The sequence below is a fragment of the Phalacrocorax aristotelis genome, chromosome 6 (genome assembly GCF_949628215.1).
Source record: "Phalacrocorax aristotelis chromosome 6, bGulAri2.1, whole genome shotgun sequence".
Lineage (NCBI taxonomy): Eukaryota > Metazoa > Chordata > Aves > Suliformes > Phalacrocoracidae > Phalacrocorax > Phalacrocorax aristotelis.
This window is the reverse complement of record NC_134281.1, coordinates 41,705,727-41,728,439: the sequence shown is the minus strand read 5'-3', so window position 1 is coordinate 41,728,439 and position 22,713 is coordinate 41,705,727. Positions and strand designations below refer to the sequence as shown.

At 42.4% G+C, this 22,713-nt stretch overlaps 1 protein-coding gene across 3 annotated transcripts in view; it reads left to right on the top strand.

Annotated features, from left to right (window-relative positions):
• The first annotated feature begins 3,834 nt into the window (after window positions 1-3,834).
• The window catches only part of ROR1 (receptor tyrosine kinase like orphan receptor 1), a 174,452-nt gene continuing 155,573 nt past the window's right edge, over window positions 3,835-22,713 (top strand). For all 3 annotated transcript variants that reach the window (XR_012661197.1, XM_075097369.1, XM_075097368.1), the window contains exon 1: window positions 3,835-4,047. Coding sequence is in view for 2 of the 3 variants with exons in the window: in XM_075097369.1 (XP_074953470.1) it covers window positions 3,948-4,047 (100 nt within the window). In the remaining variant the exon portion in view is untranslated. The remainder of the gene's footprint in view (window positions 4,048-22,713) is intronic.

Genomic DNA, 22,713 nt, shown 5'->3' with positions numbered 1-22,713 from the left:
GAAAAGTAGGGAGAATATTTGTATTGATTTCAAAATGCTGCAGATTGAGAGCAGATGTACCATGTATTCCCAAAACGTATGTTTTAACTTTCAATTATGTGCTGTGCTGAACAGTCTTCAAGCCAGGAAATGATTTATATTTGCTAATTGCATGCACTTTGGTAGATTTGCAGCTAAAAATAAGTGGTTTGTTTTTTAATTATAAATGATTTATCCTTTCACACTGCGTATACTTAACAGCTAACTGAAGAGTTGGGGAATCTGCATTTATTTTCCCCATCTGCCATAGACTGCTTTTGTATCTTTAGGCACCCACTGTGGGTTATCCCTGGGCCCAGCTCAAAGGTATCTGGACCTCATGGACATCTTACTTCATTACACAACAAATAGGGAGATTAAGGAAACAATTTTGTGTTACAGGTAAACAAGTCTAATGGCAGGTTGCTCCCAAAAGCAGTGGTTCAACTGCTTCTACCCCACCCCTCAACTAAGGTCCTACTCGTCTTCGCTGGATCTAACACCCCAGCAGCTGTGGGGGGAACTGGCCCAGCTGGATGATCTGGAGGAACATTGCTCTTCTTTTCTCTCATCAGGGGGTTAGTTTTCCACAAGACCGGTTGGCTGAATGGACCTGTCCGGATGAACGTACAGGAAACAAAAGAGATTTTTTTTATTGCGGGTAGCTTGCTGTTAGATCAGCTTAGAAGTAACTTGAAATGTCACCTTAGAGGATCAGTGTAGGCAAGTCTGGGCCGGTACTGCAGAATTCCAGCTCTACGGCCTGACCTTCTCACCGGTATTAGCTCTAGTATTCCTCTACCTAGATGATGAGTGTCAGGACCCTGAGGGCACTCATAGCTCTTAATGACTGACCAGCCTCACCTGAGACCTCCCACCCTACCCTTGGCCAGGGGCTCTATTTAAGCTCAGCTCTGCCCCACCCTTATGTTCTCCCTGAGCTATGTTAGAGAACTAGTAGTCTATAACTTGGGCATCTCTGTACCTGCCTATGGACCCTGCTGGTCTGGACCCTGACATGTGGGATGACTTCCCTGCTTGATCTGCCTTATCACTATGGACCTGGCTGGCAATCACTGGGCTGTGTCCCAGTGACCATTGCTGGAATGGACCCTGACCTGTGGTTGACCTCTCAGCTTGACCTCTGACCTACCTCACCATCACAAACTTGCCTGATGATCTAGACCCTTTGTTGGACCTGGCCTTTGCTTGAGGGTAGTGGGACAGGTTTTGGCTGGTGAGACCCCTGCTCTGCTGGCTGTTGTACCCCTTCAACTCCCTGTCCCTTAAAGACCAAAGAGCATTTGCTGTGCCCTGGGAAAAAGGTGGTTTGAGGACCTAAATTGGCAGAAACATCTCTGCTCTGAAGATGTAACTAGCTGTCAGCTTAGCACTTCAGTTGTCTCAGCTCCTAGTTCCTTGTGTCAGAAGTGATGTGCAGGACTGGAAAGACCATGTGGCTGCCTGGGGAAGCTAATGGTGTGGTTCCTTCCTAACCTTGATTTGAATCAGCTCTGGCTGGTATGGAGGGGTTTGGCTTTGTGGTCAGTTTAAGCAGGTCCTGTGTGGCTGTGCAACTACTAGAGCTGACACAAAGAATGTATTGGGAATGTATGATTGGGAAAGGGAGGAGATGGCAGCATGGCTGCCTTCAGCCAGCTGTGAAACTGCATCCTAAGGCATATCAGAGCAAGGTCCTGCACCCTGAAAAAGGAACTACTTTGTCTAATACTGCAGAAACTAAATCCTACCATGCTGCAAACATAGGCACCCAGGTCCTAGAAGCAGACAATCCCTTCCATGTGTCATACCCAGATCATACAACAGCTCTGGTAGTATCAAGCTTGGCTTGCCTCTTCCATTTAATCCACATCTGTATATTGGTGAGTTTTCACTAGGAAATGGGTACTATTTTATCATTGTCCTCCTTGGTCTGAGAAGGAATATGTGCATGTTTGTATTTGTGAGGAGAAGGTGGTTTCAGACCTCAATCTCTTTCCCTAACACGCAGCCAGATGCTTATCTGGGTTTGTTCCTTCTCTTGAAACTCTATTAGTGTCTGACAAGATATACAAGATTCATATGGCAGAACGCAAGCCTAAGAGGGGCGAGATCTGATCTAGCAGGAAGTGAGGAGGAAATTCCTTTAATCTTGTCCTTGTTTCCACTCTGCTTATGAACTTTTTATTAAACAGTTGCTGACTTTTGAAATCCTAAACCTAATATAAGCATCCCAGGAATGTGATCATTCTCCTGAATGGAAAGTAGCTATCACTCCTAGTAGCTTCAACCAGCTCTGGCAGTGTCCTTCAACTCCAGCAAAACAGTGCTATCTGCTATCAAATCTTCCTGATCACAGTTACAGCTGTGATATAATGTATGGTGAACTGGTACTTTGTGTTGGCAGAAGAGAGTAAACTGCAACCCTCCTGCCCACAAAGCCCAGCTTCCTATCACCAGTGAGAGGGGAAAAGCATGTCTGAGGGCTGGTTGTGGGCACCATGTCATGGGCTGATGGAGCCCTTGTAATGAGGCCACAGCTGTGTAGGAAGCATGCTCATGGGGATGGTCGCCAACCCGGCCAGAGACGTGCTGGAGAGTGGGGGAATTAGAGCAGGATTAACATGCTGCTCTTGGCACTTAGGATCTTAGGCAGTAGCCACACCTGAGTCTTTTTCAGGTATTTTTGTATAAAAGCTAAACTAGGAGAAATTAGTATGTTAATTGTTAGTTTCACTAAGGTGGGGGGGGCTGAAAATTATTCCTAGGATGCAAACTGGACTTCTGAGGTCCTGACTGACAGGAAAACTAGGAGAGATCCAGTAAACTGGAAGTGTTGTGGGGAGAAAATTAGAAGCTCTTGACTATAAACCCACATATGAAGAACAGTTGAGAAGTTGCTTTTCCACACTGCTGGTTCTCTGTTTCTTTGCTTTGTCTCACCAGAAATGGTCCAAAAACTAGAACACTACATCCACAGAGCTCAGTGGGAAAAACTTTAAGTTACATAAACCTGATCAGCTGCCCTCCCCATTGCCACAGCTGCATCTGGGCAGTGAGTGATGCCCTTCCCAGGGACAGAAGGTGGCTGGTGTCGGTTGAGTCCCTCCATTGTGGCTCAGACATGCATCAGTAGCTCCTGACCACTGGGCCACCCCAATGCTATGAGCCCTCTGGGAGGCTTTGCTGTGGGGGCAGGAGGAGACCTTGGAAAATTAGGGATGGAGGCAGCAAGTAACAAAACTGGACTCTGTTGGGAAGAGTGAAGAGTGTTCCCCCCTGCACCCAAATGTAATAATCCCAGGCATCGTGTTTATTGTATGAGCAGCAGACCCTCGGAAAGAGAAATAGGGAGGGGAAGGGATGAAAGAGGAAAGCACAGAAGTGGTGCTTTCATAAATCCACCTGCTCGGAAGGGGATGGAATGAGGTGGGTTGTGAGGAAGGGCACCTCAGCCGTGTGGGCACAGCGGCCGACACCTCCCCTTGCCCTGGCTCACAGGGCAGGGACGCGCCGGGAAACCGCAAGGGTTTGGGGGGAAAATGGCGCCCGGCGGGGAGCGGCGAGGCCAGCGCCCCCCTGCGGCCGCCGGGCCCGGGCGGGGCGGGGAGGCGGCGGCACGGGCGGGACAATAGGGGGCGCTGCTCGGCCGGGCTGCGGCGGGGCCGGGGGGGGCTCGGCCGGGGCCGGGCCGGGCCGGTCTGTGAGCGGAGCTGGCGGAAAGTGACAAGTGAGGGGCTGAGGGCGGCGGAGGCGGCGGCCGCCCGCGCTCGCTTCCCCGCCCGCCAGGAGAGCGGCAGCCCCGAGGGCGCGGCGTGGGACGGGTCGGCGGCGCGGGAGGAGACGCGGCCCCGCGGCTGGTGCGCGGGCCGGCCCGGGAAGCCGGCGCTGCGCGGTGGATGTGCGAGTAGCGCGGCGCCGGCTCAGGAATGCAGCAGCCGGGCGGCGGGGACGGGAGCCTCTTGCTGCTCCCGCTGCTCCTGCTGCTGCGAGCGGGCAGTCGGGCGGAGCTGGGGGACGCCACGCAAGGTAGGGGGTGCGCGGGACTGCGTGCCAGGTTTTGTCCCGCGGGAGCCTCCCCTCGCCCGCGGCGGGACGGGGATGATTCTGTGAGGGGGGCCGTGATCAGCTCCCCGCCCCCCCATCCCCCGCTCCCCGAGCTCGCGTGGGGTCCGGCGCGGCGGGGCCGGCCTGAGGCGCGGCGGGGCCGGCCTGCCCCGGCTGCGGGAGCGAGCGGTGCGGGGCGCGGAACCGAGCGGCGCTGGCCGCCGGCGGGACGCCGCCCTGCCCGGGGGCTCTGCGGGGCTGCGCGGCCCCTCCGCCCGCCGGGGAGCCCGCCGGCTCCAGCGCTCCCCCCCACCCCCTTCCCGTTAACGAACTACGAGTTTTATGCTCGATCTGTGTTTAATTGCTTCGTAAAGAGCCCTTCCAAGTGTTTGGCCGAGCTGCTAGCGAAGTGTAACCGGTCCCAGGCAATCCCGCTTTTGAGAAGTGATTGATGGCTCCCGAGGTGGCGTTATCAAACGATGACTTGTCCTTTAGCTCCGGCTTTGGGGATGTTTTGCCGTCTCGTCGCCCTCGTTGCCTAACAAGAAGTTTTGTTTTGGCCTTTTTTTTTTTTTTTTTGTAACAATAACCTTAAAGAAAGGCTCTTTGATTCAGTTTTAACGAGTAATATTTATTTTGCGATCCTTCTGTTTTTTAGGGTTTTGATTTCAGCCTTTTGCAAATGATTTATGTTTGAAGCCTAGCACATGCATAAAGGGACCTAGATGGAATTAGGCAAGAAGGACTGATTTCTGAGGCCAAGTCAGTAAAAAGTGAGCAGTGCTTTTGGATGCCTGCATGAGAATTTCAGTGAGAGGTGGATGTTCATGAACTCCCTCTCCTTGAAGGTATTTTATGGTGGGTACTTAAATCACAAGCCACTTCTGAAAAGTGCTGGTTGATAATACAGCCGTACTTAGTATTTAAAGAAGGGAAAAAAGTGAACGCTAAAGAGATAAAGCCGTGAGTTTAAATACTTAGCAGTTCAGAACTGAAAAAGCTGTCGTTATGAAACCTCTGAGCCACATCGCAGATACTGTAGGATAATTGCCTTTAAAAAGCCAGTTGTAGGGAACGGATAGGACACTCTTGTTGTATACCTGTGGCTGAATTTCTCTCTGTGTTTCAGTGTGTCCCTAATGATGCCATTACTGGGGACTGCATGTTAGGTAGCAGATCTGTTTGAATGACTTCCAGATATCACAGTGCGACTCTGTTGGACAGAGGAGTCTCCTGGTGCAGATGCAATGGCTGTAAGATGTTCTAGCTTAGGGTAGGAATTCTCCCTGACATCTCAGTGGGAAGATTTTCAAATGTCATTTTCTAGTGTCTCCAGGGAATGCTGTATGTGCTTAACAAATAGCTGTAGTTTTAAAAGGGGTGGAAAAAAAGACAGGCCATCTTTTTTTTTCTTGTTTTTCAGTTAATTTCAAAACTTTAGGGTTATAATATGAAATTTTGTGGTTTTCAAAGAGCCTGGAGGGGACACCCCTACCCCCCAAAAAAACATAAAGCAACTGATGCATTAGGTCCAAAACCGGCCATTTTTTATTTACTGTGAATTCTGCTAGGAAGTATCTTTCCTTATATGAATTCACCTTTATGTATGGCTATTAATATAGTAATTATGCACAATTACTTTCCACAGTGAAATATTTCCTGTATTTTAACTAACATCTTTGGCAAAAACTTACGATGTTGACTCATGGGCAGATAAAGTGATTTATTTTTTTTACCGATAGACATCTATCACATATGTTACAACCACATTTACATTTTCCCCAAACTTGCCAAAGATCTAGGTTTTGAAGAAGAATAAGGGAACCTGAACATCTAATGCTCTAATTAAAAACAAACAAAACTATTATGAAATGTTTTACAAATTTCTTTAAGATAACTGTAGTGGCTGGGTGAATAGATTTTGTTCCATCAGAAACCCAGCCAACCATAGAGCACCCTTCAATCCCTACCCTTCTATCTCTAGATTTTTCAAAAAGATAGAATATGGACCAGCAAATAAGTAAAATACTTTATTTTTCCAGGCATGTCAAATAAGGACTGCAATGAAAGTTCGTCTCTCATGGTAGCTTAACTTCTACTACCAGAAAAGATGGGCTGGGAGTCCAAGATCTGACGGTCTAACACAATGAAAATATTGAAGAGTAGTTTGGGCTGTTAGCCCCCTGAGGTCCAGAAGGATCAGAGCCTCATTGTGCTGCACTTGGTCCAAACATCTGTGAAGACATGACTCCCACTCCAGAGACTTCCCAGTTTGACACTCTGATCCAGTAAATGTATACAGATGTGCAGAAATGGCCTCGTGAGTAGGCTGATGCAGCTCAGTAGGACAAGTCAGATGTGAATTTGCTTGGAGGCCAGGAACCTGTGCAGCCATTGTCACATCTCTTCTGGGGGGATTATTACCAAGTCATCCATTTAGTTGAAATATTGTTAAGTGACCAAAACTGTTTTGCTGTGTTGCCTTCCAAAAGCTCTTTTTTGCCTTTTCCTTTTCACTTTTCCCTGCTCCTGCTGCTTCCTTTTTGTCAATGACCTTTCCTTGTAGAGAGCAAAACAAAACAAAAAGCACATTTTCCTTTGTACGTTCGTACCGTCTTCAATGCGTGCTCTTCCCAAGGGTGCTCACCGGCTGGCCCAAGTGTTCTGAATAAAACCACAAAGTTAATGTGAATAGAAATAACAGGAACTCCCTAACTTGTATTTTTTTTTAATTCTTTGCAGTGTCTGACTATGAATATTACCACTTCAGCTTTATTATTCCACATCATGTAACTTTGCGAGGAGTCACAATGGAAGAAGCGTGAATAACAAAAGCTTTTTAAAAGCATATAGAATAACCATAGATCCCTAGATTATGTTTCAGGTTATAGGGGGTACTGTTGATTTCCTTGAAAGGCGCCTCTTGTGAGATAAAGTTCCACAGCTCTTGAGTAGTCCCTGTAATACCCCAGTGGTTAGTTGTTTCATCCATAGGTCAACAGGCTGCTGTTTCAGCCAGTATCCACTTATTAGTTTACAAACAAACAAAATGCTTTTGTTGCCATAAGCCTATAAGAAGATGAGAGTAGATGTCACTGTTTGACTTACCGTGATTGTAATCTTGCATTTCTTAAAGTTGCTCGAAGTATCAGCAGATTATCTTCAGGACATAATTTCTTTGTTTCTATAATTAACGTCTACTGAAACTGTTGTGTTGATTAGGTACACACAGGCATTTTAAGTTAAAGCATTGCAAATGAGATCTGGGCAGGTAAGGGTTTTAAATCCTGTGTATGGATTTTAAATACAGATACCCAAAGCTAGGCAAAGGGGGATGGTGGGGGAAAGCTTCCCTGAGGTGTGACACTAGATACCACTCTTTGGAAACACATGTAGAAATGCAGCAGTCTTCTGAGACTCAAAAGAGCACTTCAGAGTTGAAAACTCTTTAAAAAAGTCTCTAACTAAATGCAGCTGCTTTCCACATAGCAATTGTCTTTCAGGCCAGAAATATCTAGAAAGTCAAGTAATACAAAATGAAAAGTGTAAACCCTTTTTTCCCCAAGCCCCAGAAAAAAGCTCAGTCATCCTCAATTGCAAATTTTATGTTCACACAATTGTGCGTGTTTTTGAAATTTTGTATATTAAGAAACAATTTTTAGTAATCTGGTAGACTGTGAGCTGCAGTTATTTTGGGCTGCAAAGTCATGTGTTTTGTCCACTGTTCTTGTCTTGTTGTAGGTACCCAGGTAATATGTGCTGGTACTTCACTGGTGAAGTTGCTCCTGAACCAAAAGAAATGAGGCAGCTGGTGTCAGGGCTGGCCTTGCCAAAGCTGGAAAGTCTCACAACCAGCCTCGCATAGGTAGAGGCATGACAGTGATAATGCAGTTTGTTTTGATGGTGACTCCTATGTGTTGAAACACTTAAATGAATATCAAATTAAATGATTTTATTATTTAGATGCTATCTTTGATTCAAGTTTCTGCTTTTAAAAACTAGCAAACTGGGGCTGTTGTCTTATAATATTCTCTTGCACTTGAAAATGGAAGGAAAGTTTCTGTGAAATATGAGTCCGGTTATATGGTAGGAAACAATTCCTAGTGGTAAGGGTCAAGCAGCACTGGGAGGGCTGTGGATCCAACTCCCTTTAGCAGAGCTTAAAGAAATTCTGGGTTGATTGGGGCTGGGGCAGCAGTTGAATAGTTAAGTGACTTTGTAGGGCTGCTTCTGTCCTGATTTCTTTTTCATTCTAATCATGGAGATACTGGAAGTCAATTAATCTGCTCATTTATAAATGCAACAGCAGTGAAATGAATAAATGAGAGCAATTGTCTATGATTCTTTGGAAATAACAAAATACTGGTGTTAGCTGAAGGATGGTTCTGTAGTTCTCATTTTTTCTGTTTGCTTACAAGCAGAGTCACCACCACCCCTTGCCAGGAGTGTGGCATATGAGAGGCTTGGTCATGTTTACTTTCTTAGTTGGGCATTTCAGCCCAGACAAAATGCATGGAGGGGTTATGAAATTTGCTAAGTTGAAAAAACAGAGTAATTTCAGCTTAAATAGATACTACTAGTGTATTATGTAATAATAAAGATCTAAATATTAGCATTATGTAACAGTAAAGTTCTTTTAGGTCCTCTTCGGAATAGAATGTAAAATAAAAGAACTTGCATGTATTTGGAATCTAATGCAATGTGATATTGGAAGTTGTGCTCTGCCAAAGTCAGACAGCTTGGGAAAAAGAAGTAGCTTTAGAAAGGAACCCTTTAGTGAGGGAAAGCAATAACACAGGATTCTCAGCATAATTCCATGCCAGCATCCCGTAGTGAGGAAGATTGCTTTCTAGGATCTCCTCCTGAAGTGGAGACACTGGAGTGCCACTGTTTCCAAGTAAATCTGCAGAGCAGTATATGAAAGGAAATGGCTAGTGACGTGTGAAAAGAATCCCATGGTGCACATTGCTGGGATGGACACAAATTTGGAGGATGATTAGTTAGATATGATTCCTGAAAAATAATGCAGAATGGTCACCAACAGGAACAGAAAGCCACATTGCTCCCATTGAGGTAGATCTGACAGGTGTAAATTGATTGTGGGGCCAGTACTGTGTTTCAGCTGTGCTGGGTACAATGCTAGGCGTTTTCTAATGTATTTCAACAAGTCATTAGCTGGAGTTCATGCCAAAGGCATGAAGTAGGCTCTAAAGCAGTAGAAAGCCTCGGTCAAGTCTGCTTTGTTACTGAGTTCCATGGGGTAATTGTACTCGATACCCTCTTTTAGCAAAATCCCTTCAGAGCGCTGCATAGAGGCTCTGGTTGTGTTTAATCTGTGAGGTGGTACAGAACACCTTCACAGGAGATTGAAGAACAAGAAAAAATTGTCTCTTGTAGGAAGTATCCTGTATCGCTGATGGTGGCGAGGTCTGGGCAGTGTGTCCCTGTTGGCTGGGTCGGGACAATTGCATGTCAGTTCAGTAGTGCTGGTCCAGGCATGGCTTAACCCATGCAGGCCTTCCTCTTGCCATGTTGGAGGCAGGGAGCCAGGGCACGCTCATAGCATTTTGGGAGCGTCAAAGGGAAAGATCATCTGTCTGGCCTTGGTGTCTGGGAAGGTTTAAAAAAAAATACAGCTGAGGTAAGTCACTGTATGTAGAGGCAAGACACATTCCTCCTAAAGAGTTTGAGCAAAAGTGCTGGTTACTTTGTGCAGATATTGCGTGTTTTTTGTAAGTGCTGCTGATGCCCTGTTCTTCGTTGTGTTGTACAAAGATATGCTTCCACTTTGTAACAGATATTTGGTACTAGGTTTACATTAGGACTTAGCCATCCCAATACACAATGGCAAAGTTTCATAACTAGATGAGTTCTTGAGAAAGCAGTTGGTGGAGGCCCTGGTGGAAGCCTGTATTTTATTAAAAGATTTTTTTCAAACTGGTCAGGTCATATGTTGAAACTGATACTTCACAATGGCTTCCTGTGACCTTCTGCTCCTTTCCTCCAAGGGGTGTCAGTTGTGCGTACTCCTGTCCCATTCCCAGATGCTCTGCTCTGTCTGCAGCAGAAGTCTGAACATCTGCTCCATGCAGATCTGGGAAAGAAGCGGGATGGTGAAGCTCTGTGTCAGAGCATAGCAGCAGGCCATGGGAAATTGAAAGATCAGAGATAAGAAAGGAAAAATGTTCGGCAACTTTATAACCCCATCAGACATTCCCTCCAGAGACTGGAAATACATGAGGGTATGATTTTCTTACCCTTAGAACTTGAGATTATCTTTGGAAGGATATGTACTTCCAGATTTGCAGCATGAGCATTCCTCTTAAGAGACAGCTGTTTTGTCCTCCTCTGAAGGAGGTGACATAGTCCCTCCTGAAGACGCTAAGCCATGCTTTAAAGCATTGATGGTGCAAGTGTGATGTGCTGCCTGAGAGTGTCCGCATTGTGGCTGGTCAGTACAGAACATAATGGCTACTCAGAGAAACTGTGTGCTTCAGTGCTGAGAATACATGCTGGAGAAGGAGGGATTTTAGGACCTGTGTGACCTTATTTTCAGAACTCCCGAGGACCTTTATCTCTTCTCACGTTTACTTGGGAGAGCTGAGCACTTCTCAAAATCTCATCAGAAAAGGCATAGGGTGCAGGTCAGTCCAAAGGCTTCAGAAGAAGCCTGGTCAGGAGAAACGAAGCTGCTTGAGATCATGTAGTGAGTGAGAAATTTTACTAGAGCCCCTTTTAAGTCATGTTTGGTACTTCATCTCTTCTTGTTGGGCTAATACCACTTTGAAAAGAACATGTCTTTGTACTCAGTCTCCTAACCATGTCCAGGTAAAAGGCAGAAATGGCATTTATAGGGAAAAATGCTATCTTTCTTTAGCCTAGGTGACAAGCTTTTGGGTGCCGAATGTGGGCTTACACCTGAGAGCAAGAGTGGACCCTAATAATAACACCACCACCCTTCCTTGTTTCTTTGAATTGTTACAATCTTGTAACTGCCATTATTTGAAAAATAATGGCAATACTACCAGTAGTACATAGGCTAATTTGTGCTAGGCAGAGGCTGCAGGTTAGTATTTTGCTTTGTTTTCATCTAAGCATTTCCTTTAGCAGTAGCACCATAGAAAAGTTATTATGACATTTGCTATATTAAAGTATTTTCAGTTAAAGTCACTTTTCCACCATCTTCCAGAGAACTTTTGTCTGATTTTGAACAGAATGTCAGCGTCTGATGATAGGATTGTTCTTCCTGAAGGCTTTAGTTTAAAAGCAGGGATGTAAAGGTACATGGTACATGTACAAGGATTCTTGGGTAACAACAAAAATGCCAGGATGGTAGAATGAATTGCAGAGTGTCGTGACAAGGCTGGGCTGGTGGACATCCTAGAAGTTTAAAGCAGATACAATAAGGGCATAGGAGTATTGAAGTTCTCCTAGGAGAGTGTGTTGGTTGTGGTGAGAACTTATCTTTATTCTTAGACCTGGTACCAGCTTTTATTACACAACATTATGCACTGGGTATGTTGGATAATATAAAACAGCTTGCCAGAGATATTTTGTTGCAAATATGAACATGTTATGGAACTGCTAATCGTTGAAGTCCTTGGGATAGTCAGACATCTGGAAAAAAACCAGGAGGGATTAGTCCAGACTCAGCACACCCCATGAGGTCGGGAAGGTGTATTCTTGACCTTCTCTTACTACAAATTGAAAGGGGTTTGAATGTTTTTAGATGATTCTTGAATCTGATGAGCCTTTTAAGTTTTCATCCCACTCACAGAAAAAATTATCTATGCCTGTGCTTGTTACTGCTCTGACCTACAAAGCTAGTGTTAAGGTCACCTTTTTGACTTGGTTGGAGGAGGAGAAATGCTGTGTTGGAATGCTGTCATTGTGGTGTTAGCAGCAGCTGAATAAAGCGTACAAGCCTGTCCCACCACCTCAGCTTCTATATCTTTGAACATTGTGGAATATATATCTTGGAGAGGGGTTTAGTTTTCTTTCTGTTTAATTCATTTTCAGTAATTCTGTCCTCAAAGTTAAGTGTGACTGTGTACACAGAGCAGTCTCTAGGATAAGCCAGAAGCTTGGCCAAATGACAAAAAAAAGTCAGTGTTAGAACTAAGATCAGATCAGTTTTTGATCAAATGAAGTCCTCTTTGCAAAACTTGTTACCTCACCTTCCTCTTCATGGAGAGGCATCATGTTTATTGTACAGTGAATATCATTCTTATCCCTGACACCTTTATAGAGTTATTGTATATCTGAGCACTGTGGGTCTGCACTGTATTTGCAACAGTTTTAGCCTCTCCCAGTTTTTCCTGTAAGAGGTCAGTTATCATGGTTGAACATCTCTTCTCCAAAATTAACTTGGCTTCAAATAAAAGGAAGTATCTGTAATTGTTTTGTTTACTCTGAAATGTTTGATGTGCTGTATAAGTAACAAGCATTCTGTACATTTTAGTTTTTAATTTTATTTTATATGTTAATATGCATTCTGTATGTTTTGATTTTATTTTTTAAAATACATTATCACTCTGAATTTAGTGAAAATTTGTGGCATGATGGAGACATCTCTTTCTCCAGAACAAGCTGACTGCAGAGAGCACCATATTGAGCTCTGCTTTCTGTGTGTTTCACCCAGAATGACAAGAGGTCATTTAATTCTCAGTTGATTGTTAGGAAAATGGATTTATGTCATTAAATGCTTTCAAAAGGTCACAGAATAGCACTAGGTGGATCTTTGCGTCTGACCATTGACTTACTGTTCCAGTGTCTTGAACTGTTTTCTCTTCCTACATTTAAAGCTATTCTCCAAATGAAAAAAACAGTTCTCAGTTTGGATTTGTGTGCCCTTTGCTTTTTTATGAAGAGTAAAAGCACAGAGCTCTCCGGGGAGCTGAGTAGTCCTGGAGGGCTAGTAATACCCCACAGCTGAGAAACTGGCAGCGAGAGGGAAGCTGGTAATTAGAAGTGAAAATGAGGTCTTTAAAAAGTAACTATCAGCCAGCGATTAAATCTGAAATTCCAAGTGGGTTCTTCTTTTGTTCTGGCCCTGTCTGGGCATTTGGTGCATTTTGCTACTGCTGGGCAGGAGAGATGCATTTGCTCTAATTAGCAGTATGTCAGAAGTCCTCCTGGAAGCTCTGGCTGGTGCAAAGCTGGCCCCCTTCTAGCTGGTGTAGATGCTCATGAGGCTTGACTCTCTTCATCAATTTCCTTCTGATATCTGGGGCAACTTAATAGTGCTGCTGATGCTTTTTATGGCTCTGAATGGTCCGGAGTTGTGGTTTGAGTGCATGGTCCCTTTGCCCAGTACTGCATGAAGCAGTTAATCATAACTGGGGAATGCCGGACTGCTGGCATCTCTGAGGTTGAAACACTTCATGTTCATGATAGGATGTTTTTGAACTGAGGGCCCCTTGCTTTTAAATTCACTTTTCTTGGCAGTCTGACAGAGCCCAAGTCTGGCAACCTTTGTAAGTGAGATGCAACAAGCCTCACTTATTTTAGCTATTGGTCTGTCACTGTGTTTTTAATTTACTGTAGTTTAATAACTGACACAATGCTGGAATAAATAAATGGGCTGTGAACATTCTCATAGACTTTGGAAGTCCAACTCAGGGCAAGATTTAGCTTTTAATTAACACTGCCCATGAGATTTATTGTTAAAATTGTATCCTTTTAAATAAGTAAATCTGAAGTTGAGTAAGAGATGAATAATTGAAACCTGGTGTGGGATAATAGAATGCATTCTAATGCATGCAGTAGTGGAGCACAATGCCTTCCCCAGCAGAGTGAGTGGAGGCCCATCATAGCTGTAGATTCTGTTTCTCATAAGTTAAGGGTCATTCCACTGCTGGGCCATACATTGGATGTTGTCATTATTTATCCTCTCCCTTTATTTTTCCTGTGTATGGTATGTTGCTATATGTTGAAAAACACGCGTTGTTCATGACGTGAAGAACTGTAGTATCTCACATGTGTATAAACCAGATTTTTAGTACAGCAAAGAGCTTTAGGAAGGCCTTTGGATGCCCAGCTAAAAAGAACAGTCAAAGGGTTTTTGACTGCTACGTAAATTTTCCAAAAAGAGGCCCAGGCAGGGGAAGAAGCTGTACAGGCATCCTTTCACTGTAGAGCAATCTTAGTCATTAGCAAAGTTCTAATTCATCAGGGATCAAAAGAAGATGTTCTCCTGATTTTTTTTTTTTTTTTTTCCCATTATGTAGGGGGAGATGATATCTGATTTGCCATTTTTTCTTTTGAGTCTGTTTGTAGGGTGTGATTTATGGTCTCATGTTCCGGTTTTGTGATTTCTTTAAATTTTTTTTTTACCACAAAATCTTTTAAATCCTGAGGAGTGTTTCTGACTCTTACGACGGATTGTGTAGTGAACCCTGAGCAGTATTAAAAGGTTCACAAAACTTGAGAATATTTTATGGGCAGAAATTTGATGTCCCATATGGAATCTTCTTAAGATCTTTGGTCTCATACTTTTCGTAGCAGCAATATCATCCAGATATGAGGAGCTCTGTGACCAACCCTTTTTATTTACACTGAAAATCTATAGGGAATGTCAAAGTCAGACTGATTTGCTTTTAGTTTATTTTGTTGGCTGTGCTATTCAGGGCATGACAGATTAGGTTGGGCATTACACTAACTGCCCCATTTCTTTCTTCCTGAACTGGTTTTAATGCTCTCTTATTTGAGGCCATTCTGAAGACTCTGGGCTTGGAGCTCTTAAGCACTGGGCAAATTTTTTGGCCCGCAATATATTTATTGTGGGGTACCACTGGTATAATGGTCCCGTCCAGCTTTAAAAATCCACGGGTAGCTCTAAGAGCAGTCCCCTTTTTCAAGAGATTGACTGAATGCTGCACAAACATCTTAACTGGCATCGTTCTTCCTGTGGTGTTAATAAATGACTGAAGCCGTTGCCTTGGGTGTTGTAGACCATCCAGCAAGGGTCGTAACAGGGAGAGCAATGCTATCACTGCCTTTGGTTTGGGAAAAATGCAGTTTGAAGTGGTCTGTACTGTTTTGTATGTTAGGTGTTTTTTTGTCAGCTCTACAGAAATCCCCTACCCAAACCCTGTAATTGTCGGATGTTCTGTTTTACTGTTCCCCCTGCCAGTTATCTCCTAAGATTATCAAGAGTAACTTCATATGGACTAATTGTAGCAACTGAAAAGGCCTAAGGGGAAGAATTCTGTCTCGATGTTGCAAGTAGGGGATTAAGTGTGTGTATATTCCATGTAATTTACTGAGAGGTGTCTATGGACATATCTGTCAGAAGAACTGTAAAATAATTTGAAATACTGCAAAGGATAGTTATGTGGTGAAATGGAGGCTCAACTTTCTTTTGCTTTTGTTGCCTTACTTTATACACTTTTTTCTCCCCTTGCCTGTATGAGCTAGTGTCAGGCTCCTTGAGAGAAGGCACTTATGTTCTTGAAGGATTATTGTTCTAATTTAGCTTCCATTTCATCAGATATCAAGGCCTGTATTATCCTGCTATTTGTTGCTGTACTGTTACTGCAAATTACTGACACCAGAGATGGTTGGTGATTACAATGAAGATGACTGAGGTGCGGGAAGGAAATGTTAGTTTTTGATCTCCACTTACTTTGCTGTCTTAAAGATCCTACAAGTGGTTATGATCCTCTGGGGCTCAATCATTCAGTAATGCTGATTAAATAGTCAATCTGAGCAGCAGAGCCTGACAGATTTTCTGCCAGAGTCCTTTAAAGAATACATGTAATGAATCTTTTAGGAAATTTAGCAGGCAATTGCTTTCAGTCAGCTAAAATATTTCCCATATAAAATAATGCCTGCTCTGCTGGACTTGCGATGGGAAGTACTGTCATTTTGGAAATAACAGGCTGGATTCGTTACATCTTCTCCTTATTAGATATATATATTTTTAATGATCACTGTTTTTGTTAAAAATAAATATTAACTGCACTAAGTTTGTATTTGTTCCTGGGTTCGAAGTTGTTTGCTCTGAACTGGAGCGCATGGTGTCTGAAGCTATTCAGCATATCAGTTTTATTCAAATAAGGGGTAAAAAGTGAATTAAGTAACTGTTCAGGAAAGATTTATCTGTCTTAATTTTGGCCTCAGTGGAATCACTCTCTAAGCTTTTCTTGGGATTTCTGGGTAAAACTGAGTTGCTTTCACTGTGAAAGTGATGATGTGTGGTACAAACCCACCCCTTGAGTGTGATGATGTTGCCCTAAAAGATGTATCTTTAAGCAGTTAGCGTGAACTTATTCCTATTAATGATGGTACTTGTTACTAGTAGACATAGAAAGTAAATCGAAAAGTTACTTTGATATATTTTCTGTATTTTCAAAATCAAATCCACTTCTTTCATAGAAAATAATTTTGCTACTTTGTGTCCAGCCATGCTTCATCTAGCAGTGGACGAGGAGAGTTGTTTTATAGAAAGCACTTTCAGTGCTGAGTGTCCTAGAATATCTTGCCTGGAATTAGAGAAGTGCAATTCTTCTCATTGACTTCATTGGGACTTAAAGTACACGCGGTGCTTTAAAGAAATGGTGTTTTGTTTTGTTTTGCCACATTGCTCTGTCATACTGGTACGACTCCTGAGTATTTCCCGTCAACTTCAATATTGTTCAAATGTATGGTGGTACCACTGAGATGGTTTGTGCAGCAAAGGAAAACTAATTGACAAACAGTGGTAGTCTGGAGTTCTGCTGATGCCCCTTTTCCCATAGATGTTAAGTATCCTCTGCAGAACGTGTGAAATTTGAATACTTTGGATTTTGTCTTTAAGCAGAATATAGTGTTGCTTTTGCTTCCTGCACCAAATGCCATGGGGGAAAGGGCAGTTTTGATCTGTGCTATACATACTGTGATGCATAGCTGTCTCAGCTTTCAGGGATGAAAGACGACTGTCATTTAAAGCGCTCACCATATGAGAAAATAGCGTCTACTCTTGCATAGCTGTATGGGGGAAGGGAGGAAGCAAATGCTTTGCATACAGGAAAATACCTGCTCGGGGGGTATTTGATTTCACTAAACAAAATACTATCCAATCTTCTTTGCATGACTTTCATACCATAGTGGGGTTAAAATGAACAGCCAAATGCAAATGGTTGTTCCATATATGTTCTCATGCCCTCTACCAACCCTAATCATAATATCCTGTCTTTCTTCTTAAAGAAATATATACTAGGAAATTAAAAGGCATCTCATTTGCGTAGTAGTAAATAGTATAGAATTCAGTCAAATCCTAGTGAAAAGATACTGTTTATTTCTACTAGAAAAATTTCTCAGACTGGATTATGACTTGAAATAAGCAGTTTAATTTCCAAACTTTAAATCTATCGGTATGTCAGGAAAGCATTCGCAGTATCTGATGAAAGCCGTTGCTACTTGAGACAATATTTTTTTCTTGAAGCCTTTATTTTGTAATTGCTCATGCAGTTCAAGGAGAGTAATAGGTGTTCTATGAGTATGAACTTACTTTTCACATTTTGGAGGAATATAAAGATATAAAAAAAGGAAATATTTAATGCTGCAAGTATAAATTAGCTCTCTTGATTGGGAAACAACTCCTGGTTTTAGTCTCCTATGTGGCTTTTTTGCTTTTATTAGTTTCTCAAAACTTTTTGGAGTTCTGAAATGAGTGACTTTGTGTATGTAGAAAAAGGATTTTGTAATCTTCAGGATTTTTCTGTTTTGCCTGAATCTATCTAATGTTTGTTCAGATGAAGTGAAAGGGAAGACAGCTTAAAGTGTCTTTTTCCTGTTGCACAAGATTTGATCCTTGCTTGAGTTCTGCAGAATTTACTAGTTTTAGCCAAACTAGGAAACATTCTGGATATTTTATGTTCATTCATCTTTGATGTTTGGGATTTGGGACCTCAGTGGTTTATTTTGGATATAAGCCCAGGTGAAAATGTGCTGGAAAAGAGGTGCACCTGGCAGGCAAGGTTCTGGCAGCCCTTTTCTGGCCTGCACCAACAGGTTCTGTCCTGGGCCAATTTTAATCTGAGGTGTTTCTAGGGTTTCTATCTCCCTTGTATCTGTATACTGGTATGTCTGAAGATGCAATATACAGGAGGGTGACCCGTGGAGACCACAAACACTGAAGGTTTGGAAATTCATTGTTAGTGCCTGCTTTCCATGGAGGGTTTTTTGTTATTTTTTTTGTTCTGTGTTTTTCAATGAGAACTTGCCCCCTATGGAACTCTGTTTTTTGTTGAGATTTGGAGGTGAAATGGCGTTCACTGAACTTTGTGATTTATATTGCCTTTGGTAGAAGGCTTATTCAAAGATGCCAGGAGTGTTTGGAAGCATCATCTGATGCAGAGTGCAGCTGCATTTTCACTCACATTCTTTTATGAGGAGCAGAGCACACTTGCTATTGAGCTACTCTGACAAATAATTTCTATTGGCAATTCAAAGTCCCAGAGTTTTGTTTGGGTTTTAGCATATTCTTGTGTCAGCCAACATCTGCTTAGATGTTTTCTATTAACATCCCTTTAATTTTGGGGTATGCTTTGCTCAATTGAAACTTTGAAGTCACAGGAAGATGTTTTGACCAAACCTGTTCTTCCTTCAACTGATGTAAATGCTGAATAAATGCATACTGTGACTGATGCTGGTAATAAATTCTGTTTGTTGAAGAGTCCCTGATTTGAACGTTTCCAGTTCCTTTGGTTCATCCAAACTTCTTGACTTTCCAAGCATGCTGCAAGACTTGCCTGCTTGTCTGAGCTGCCTAATAAAGAATAGATGGAAGGAAGGGGTAGCTGTTAGAAATCATGAATGGGTAGGGGTAGTCACTGATAAGTGCTCCATGACATACTTTGTATGCATTGTTTTTAAAAAACTGTATTTCAAGGCACTTTTTTTGTACATGTGCCAAAAGCATAGGGCAGTTACAGTTTTAAATGAACACCCTGATCTGGTGTTAGAAACGTGGTATGGTTCAATTCTTAAGTGCACATGACGAACAGCAGGGAAATATAACATACCATGAAGTTATGCAGCAGTGCCAGCTCTTCAGTTTTGTGTTTATAAGCAGATGCTTATTCTTTAATCTAGGGAATGATTGGTATATTATCCACAGTGTGACTGATTTACCAAGAGATGCAATCAATTTGTTTCCAAGCAGAGACATGTCTGGTCTAATACAATACAGGCACATTAATGACAATGCAGTTTCCAGTGCTTTTTCTTATTTTCAAATTTTTAGTGACTGGGGTTATTAAAAAAAATCCATCTGTACCAATTTACTTTTTCAGGGGAGAATGTACTGGGCAGCAGGATTACAGATGTTCACATGCCCAAACTGTATAATGGTATTAGCAAATGACAGAGCTGCAATGCTATTTGGGATGGTAGCTAAAATGATTGACCTATTTTTCTTTCAAAAACTTTGTTTATATTAGAAGCTTTATATCTCAGATAAAATTAGCTTTATGTGAATGGGAACTATACTTGTAATGATTTAGTTTAGAAAAGTAATGTCAACACCCCAAAGGATTTCTGGCCTTTGATTTTTCCAGCATCCAATGGAAGCCTTTCATAGAGGCTGGATAATGTCTCGTTCTGACTTCTGTTGCAGCACACAGAGAAGTGTCTTGACAGCTTCCAAACCAATAATATCTTGCTTATGTTTCAATATATGAACAGCAGCACAGACTTTCTAGAGATTATCTTTTTGTAATGTCTTTAGTTCTGTAACATACTGTAGCCAGATGAATATAAATCCTTCAGCATTTTGAAGAACAGGAATGTAACCCTTTTAAAAATGTGTGTTATAGCAGGGGTGTGCAGTAACATCAATTCACTGAGCCAAAGTTGTATTCTTTTAATTAAGAGGTGCAGTTAGCAGAGCACATGACACTTCTTCCTTTTCATGCTGTTTCTTTCCTCTTTTCTAATCTATGTTCTCCAGTGTGGTTTTTTTTTTTTTTCATGGTCTTTGGGAGTCTGTCTTTTTTCAAAGAGATCCCCTGCTGACTATTTTGAGGTCTGTCTAAGCAGTTTCTTCAGCTCTGATTTAAAAGAAGTAGTTCCCTTTGATTACTTAAATAATTCCATTGCTGTCCGAGTGATTAGTTTCTTTGCGGTGGAAGAGCTGGGAGGAGAGGCCAAAGAGCTGCCAGTGCTTCATGGACCAACTGCTCTGATGATGTCTCATCCAACCAGGATGTGTCTTTGTGCAACCCTGGTTCGTCACCCTATGTTGGGGACTGTCTAAACAAGTCTTTGCATCAGATAGTGCAAGGACAGATGGGTGGAGAAGCCATTCTGTGCAAACTGGTGCTGGATATTCTCTGCTTCTGTTGAAAAAACTGTTCCACATGGTGTTGCTGCAGATGTCTCTAGTGGTTCTCAGCAGGCAAGTCCTATGGCAAGTTCTGGTGCTTTATCAGCTACAGCCAGAAGTGAGAGCTCCTCCTGCTAATCTTACAGAGGGAAATGCTGTGGCAAGGAAAAATGCCTCAAGCTGTTACCTCCTCTGCAGGGCTAGTTTGTTTTCCCGTTTCCTATTGTCTCCCTTTGCCCCACAGCATGTGCACCACTGCCTCTGTTTGCTTTTTTTTTTTCTATTGACAGTGAAATGTTGCTTATTTATTCTTGTCCTAAGGAAAACTTTGGAAATAGTAACTTGCTTTTTAATTTAATATCTGCTTGTTCATAGATTACTGTGGTGGCAGAATCTGAAGTGTTCAGACTGGGGACATCTGTCTTTGTTCAAGAAACAACAGGAGATGCAGTGGGTGGAAAATAGATGAAGTTTGTTTGAGGCACAAGAAACTGGCAAGATACCTTCAAGAAAGTGTTAAATAACAATCTCTGCCTTAAGGCCCCAATCCAGCAAAGCACTTAAACGTATATTGTAACTGTAAACAGTTGAGACATCCAGTTGATTTAAATGGGGCTAGTTTTGTGTTTAAAGTTAGATACTCGCTTGAGTGCCTTTCTGGATCAGGGCCTAAGTGAGTGAGAGTTTGAGCTGTTTTTCATTTACAAAAGTGAGACTTGAAAGTGAGACCTGACCAGTGGTTAGTAATGTCCCAGGGCATCTGAGATCTCAGAGAGACTTTTTAAGGCTGTGTCCCTGCTGCTACTTTCCTGCCACTTGCAAATATGCTTCTTTCTCCTCGCTTATTTTTCTGCTGACAAGTCAAATGACTTATGCAGAATGTGAATCTAAAAGGTGCAAGTAATTCATCGCATGCCAGGGTAATGGTGCAACTGGTCACATTTTTCAAGGGCCTCAACCCAACTTGTGCAATGGAAGAGCAATAAAAGTAGTGATGTAGAGGTGTCTTTCTAGTTCACTGGCATAAGTACATGTAAAATTCTTAGTTCTATGTAAGTACGCATCAAACTATAGGTGAGGTTTTAAACTATATAGGTCCTGTGTAGATAATCTGTATCTTTTTAATGAATATTCAATCTATACTAGAAGTGTTTCATAGGGAAAAAGGATTTTTTCAAGCAAGTATTCCCATATGATTTTCATTACTGGGAGGAACTTGCTTAGAGGGCTTGATCCCACAAACTATTTCTCTTGCAAGTTGTCTTTACTCCAGAGAGCTGACTGATGACTTCAGAGGAGACTGCTGTACAGAGAATGCTATTCTGCTTCAGGTTTGCCATTAATTTATTCTTCAAGAATTTGTCTCCTTCCCAATCTGTAAGAAGCAGGATAATAATGCTTACCCACCTGTGTAATACAAGTTCAGATGCTTGAATGAAAGGCCCTACTGTGCAAAAATATTAGGTAGAACTATTGAGGGGTGGGGGGAGAAGTATTCTATACCTGCAACTTCAGACAATCTACAGTGAATGCAGTAAAGTTTTTATTAACAGACAGGTAAGCCATACTTTGTTTGCACCAGTGCATGGTGTTGCTTTACAAAGAAAGAATATTAGGAAATAACACTACAGTTGTTACTATCTTAGTATTGGCAAAAATGTGAAGGGCAGCTTTCTAATCTTTTGGGTGCGGAAATTCTGCTGCTGCTATCCCTGGTTATTGCACTTTTCTGCTTCTGGCTAATGTGCTGCCTACCTCCTGTTCCTTTCCTGGCTTGCATGTCCATGTCATTTCTGACTCTAAATGCCATAGTACTTTGAAGGAGCTGGTGGAGGAAAAAGGTTGCAATAGCAGGGTGATGAAGAAGAGAATCAAATTTGCTGAAGAATAATACTTAAAGAACAACATTGGTTTTACTGTGTATTGCACCTGCAGGACCTGGACAAGATTTATGCCACAGTTGAGGTTGTGTACAAATGCCTGGTAAGGCACAGGCTCCTTTCTCTTGCACTTTTATAGTCTAGATCTCAGTGGTAAAACTCTATTGACTTCAACACAGACAGGAGTTTGCCTCTCCCTTCAATATATAATGAAGTGTATGAGGAGAAACAGTAGCCCAGAGCAGAGATTTGGCTGAAAGTCACACAACAGGTTAAAAATAAAGCACAGACTCTCCCAAGTCTCCAGCAGGCACTTTATAAGCTGCCCAAAACACTTCTCAAGAAGTAAAAGAATATAGCAAATGGTGAAATAAGCAGCTCTTCTGTTTATCTTCAGTCATCAGCAGTGTGTGTGGTGGGGGTGTGTGTGAACAGCATACTCAGTAACAACCCTTAAAA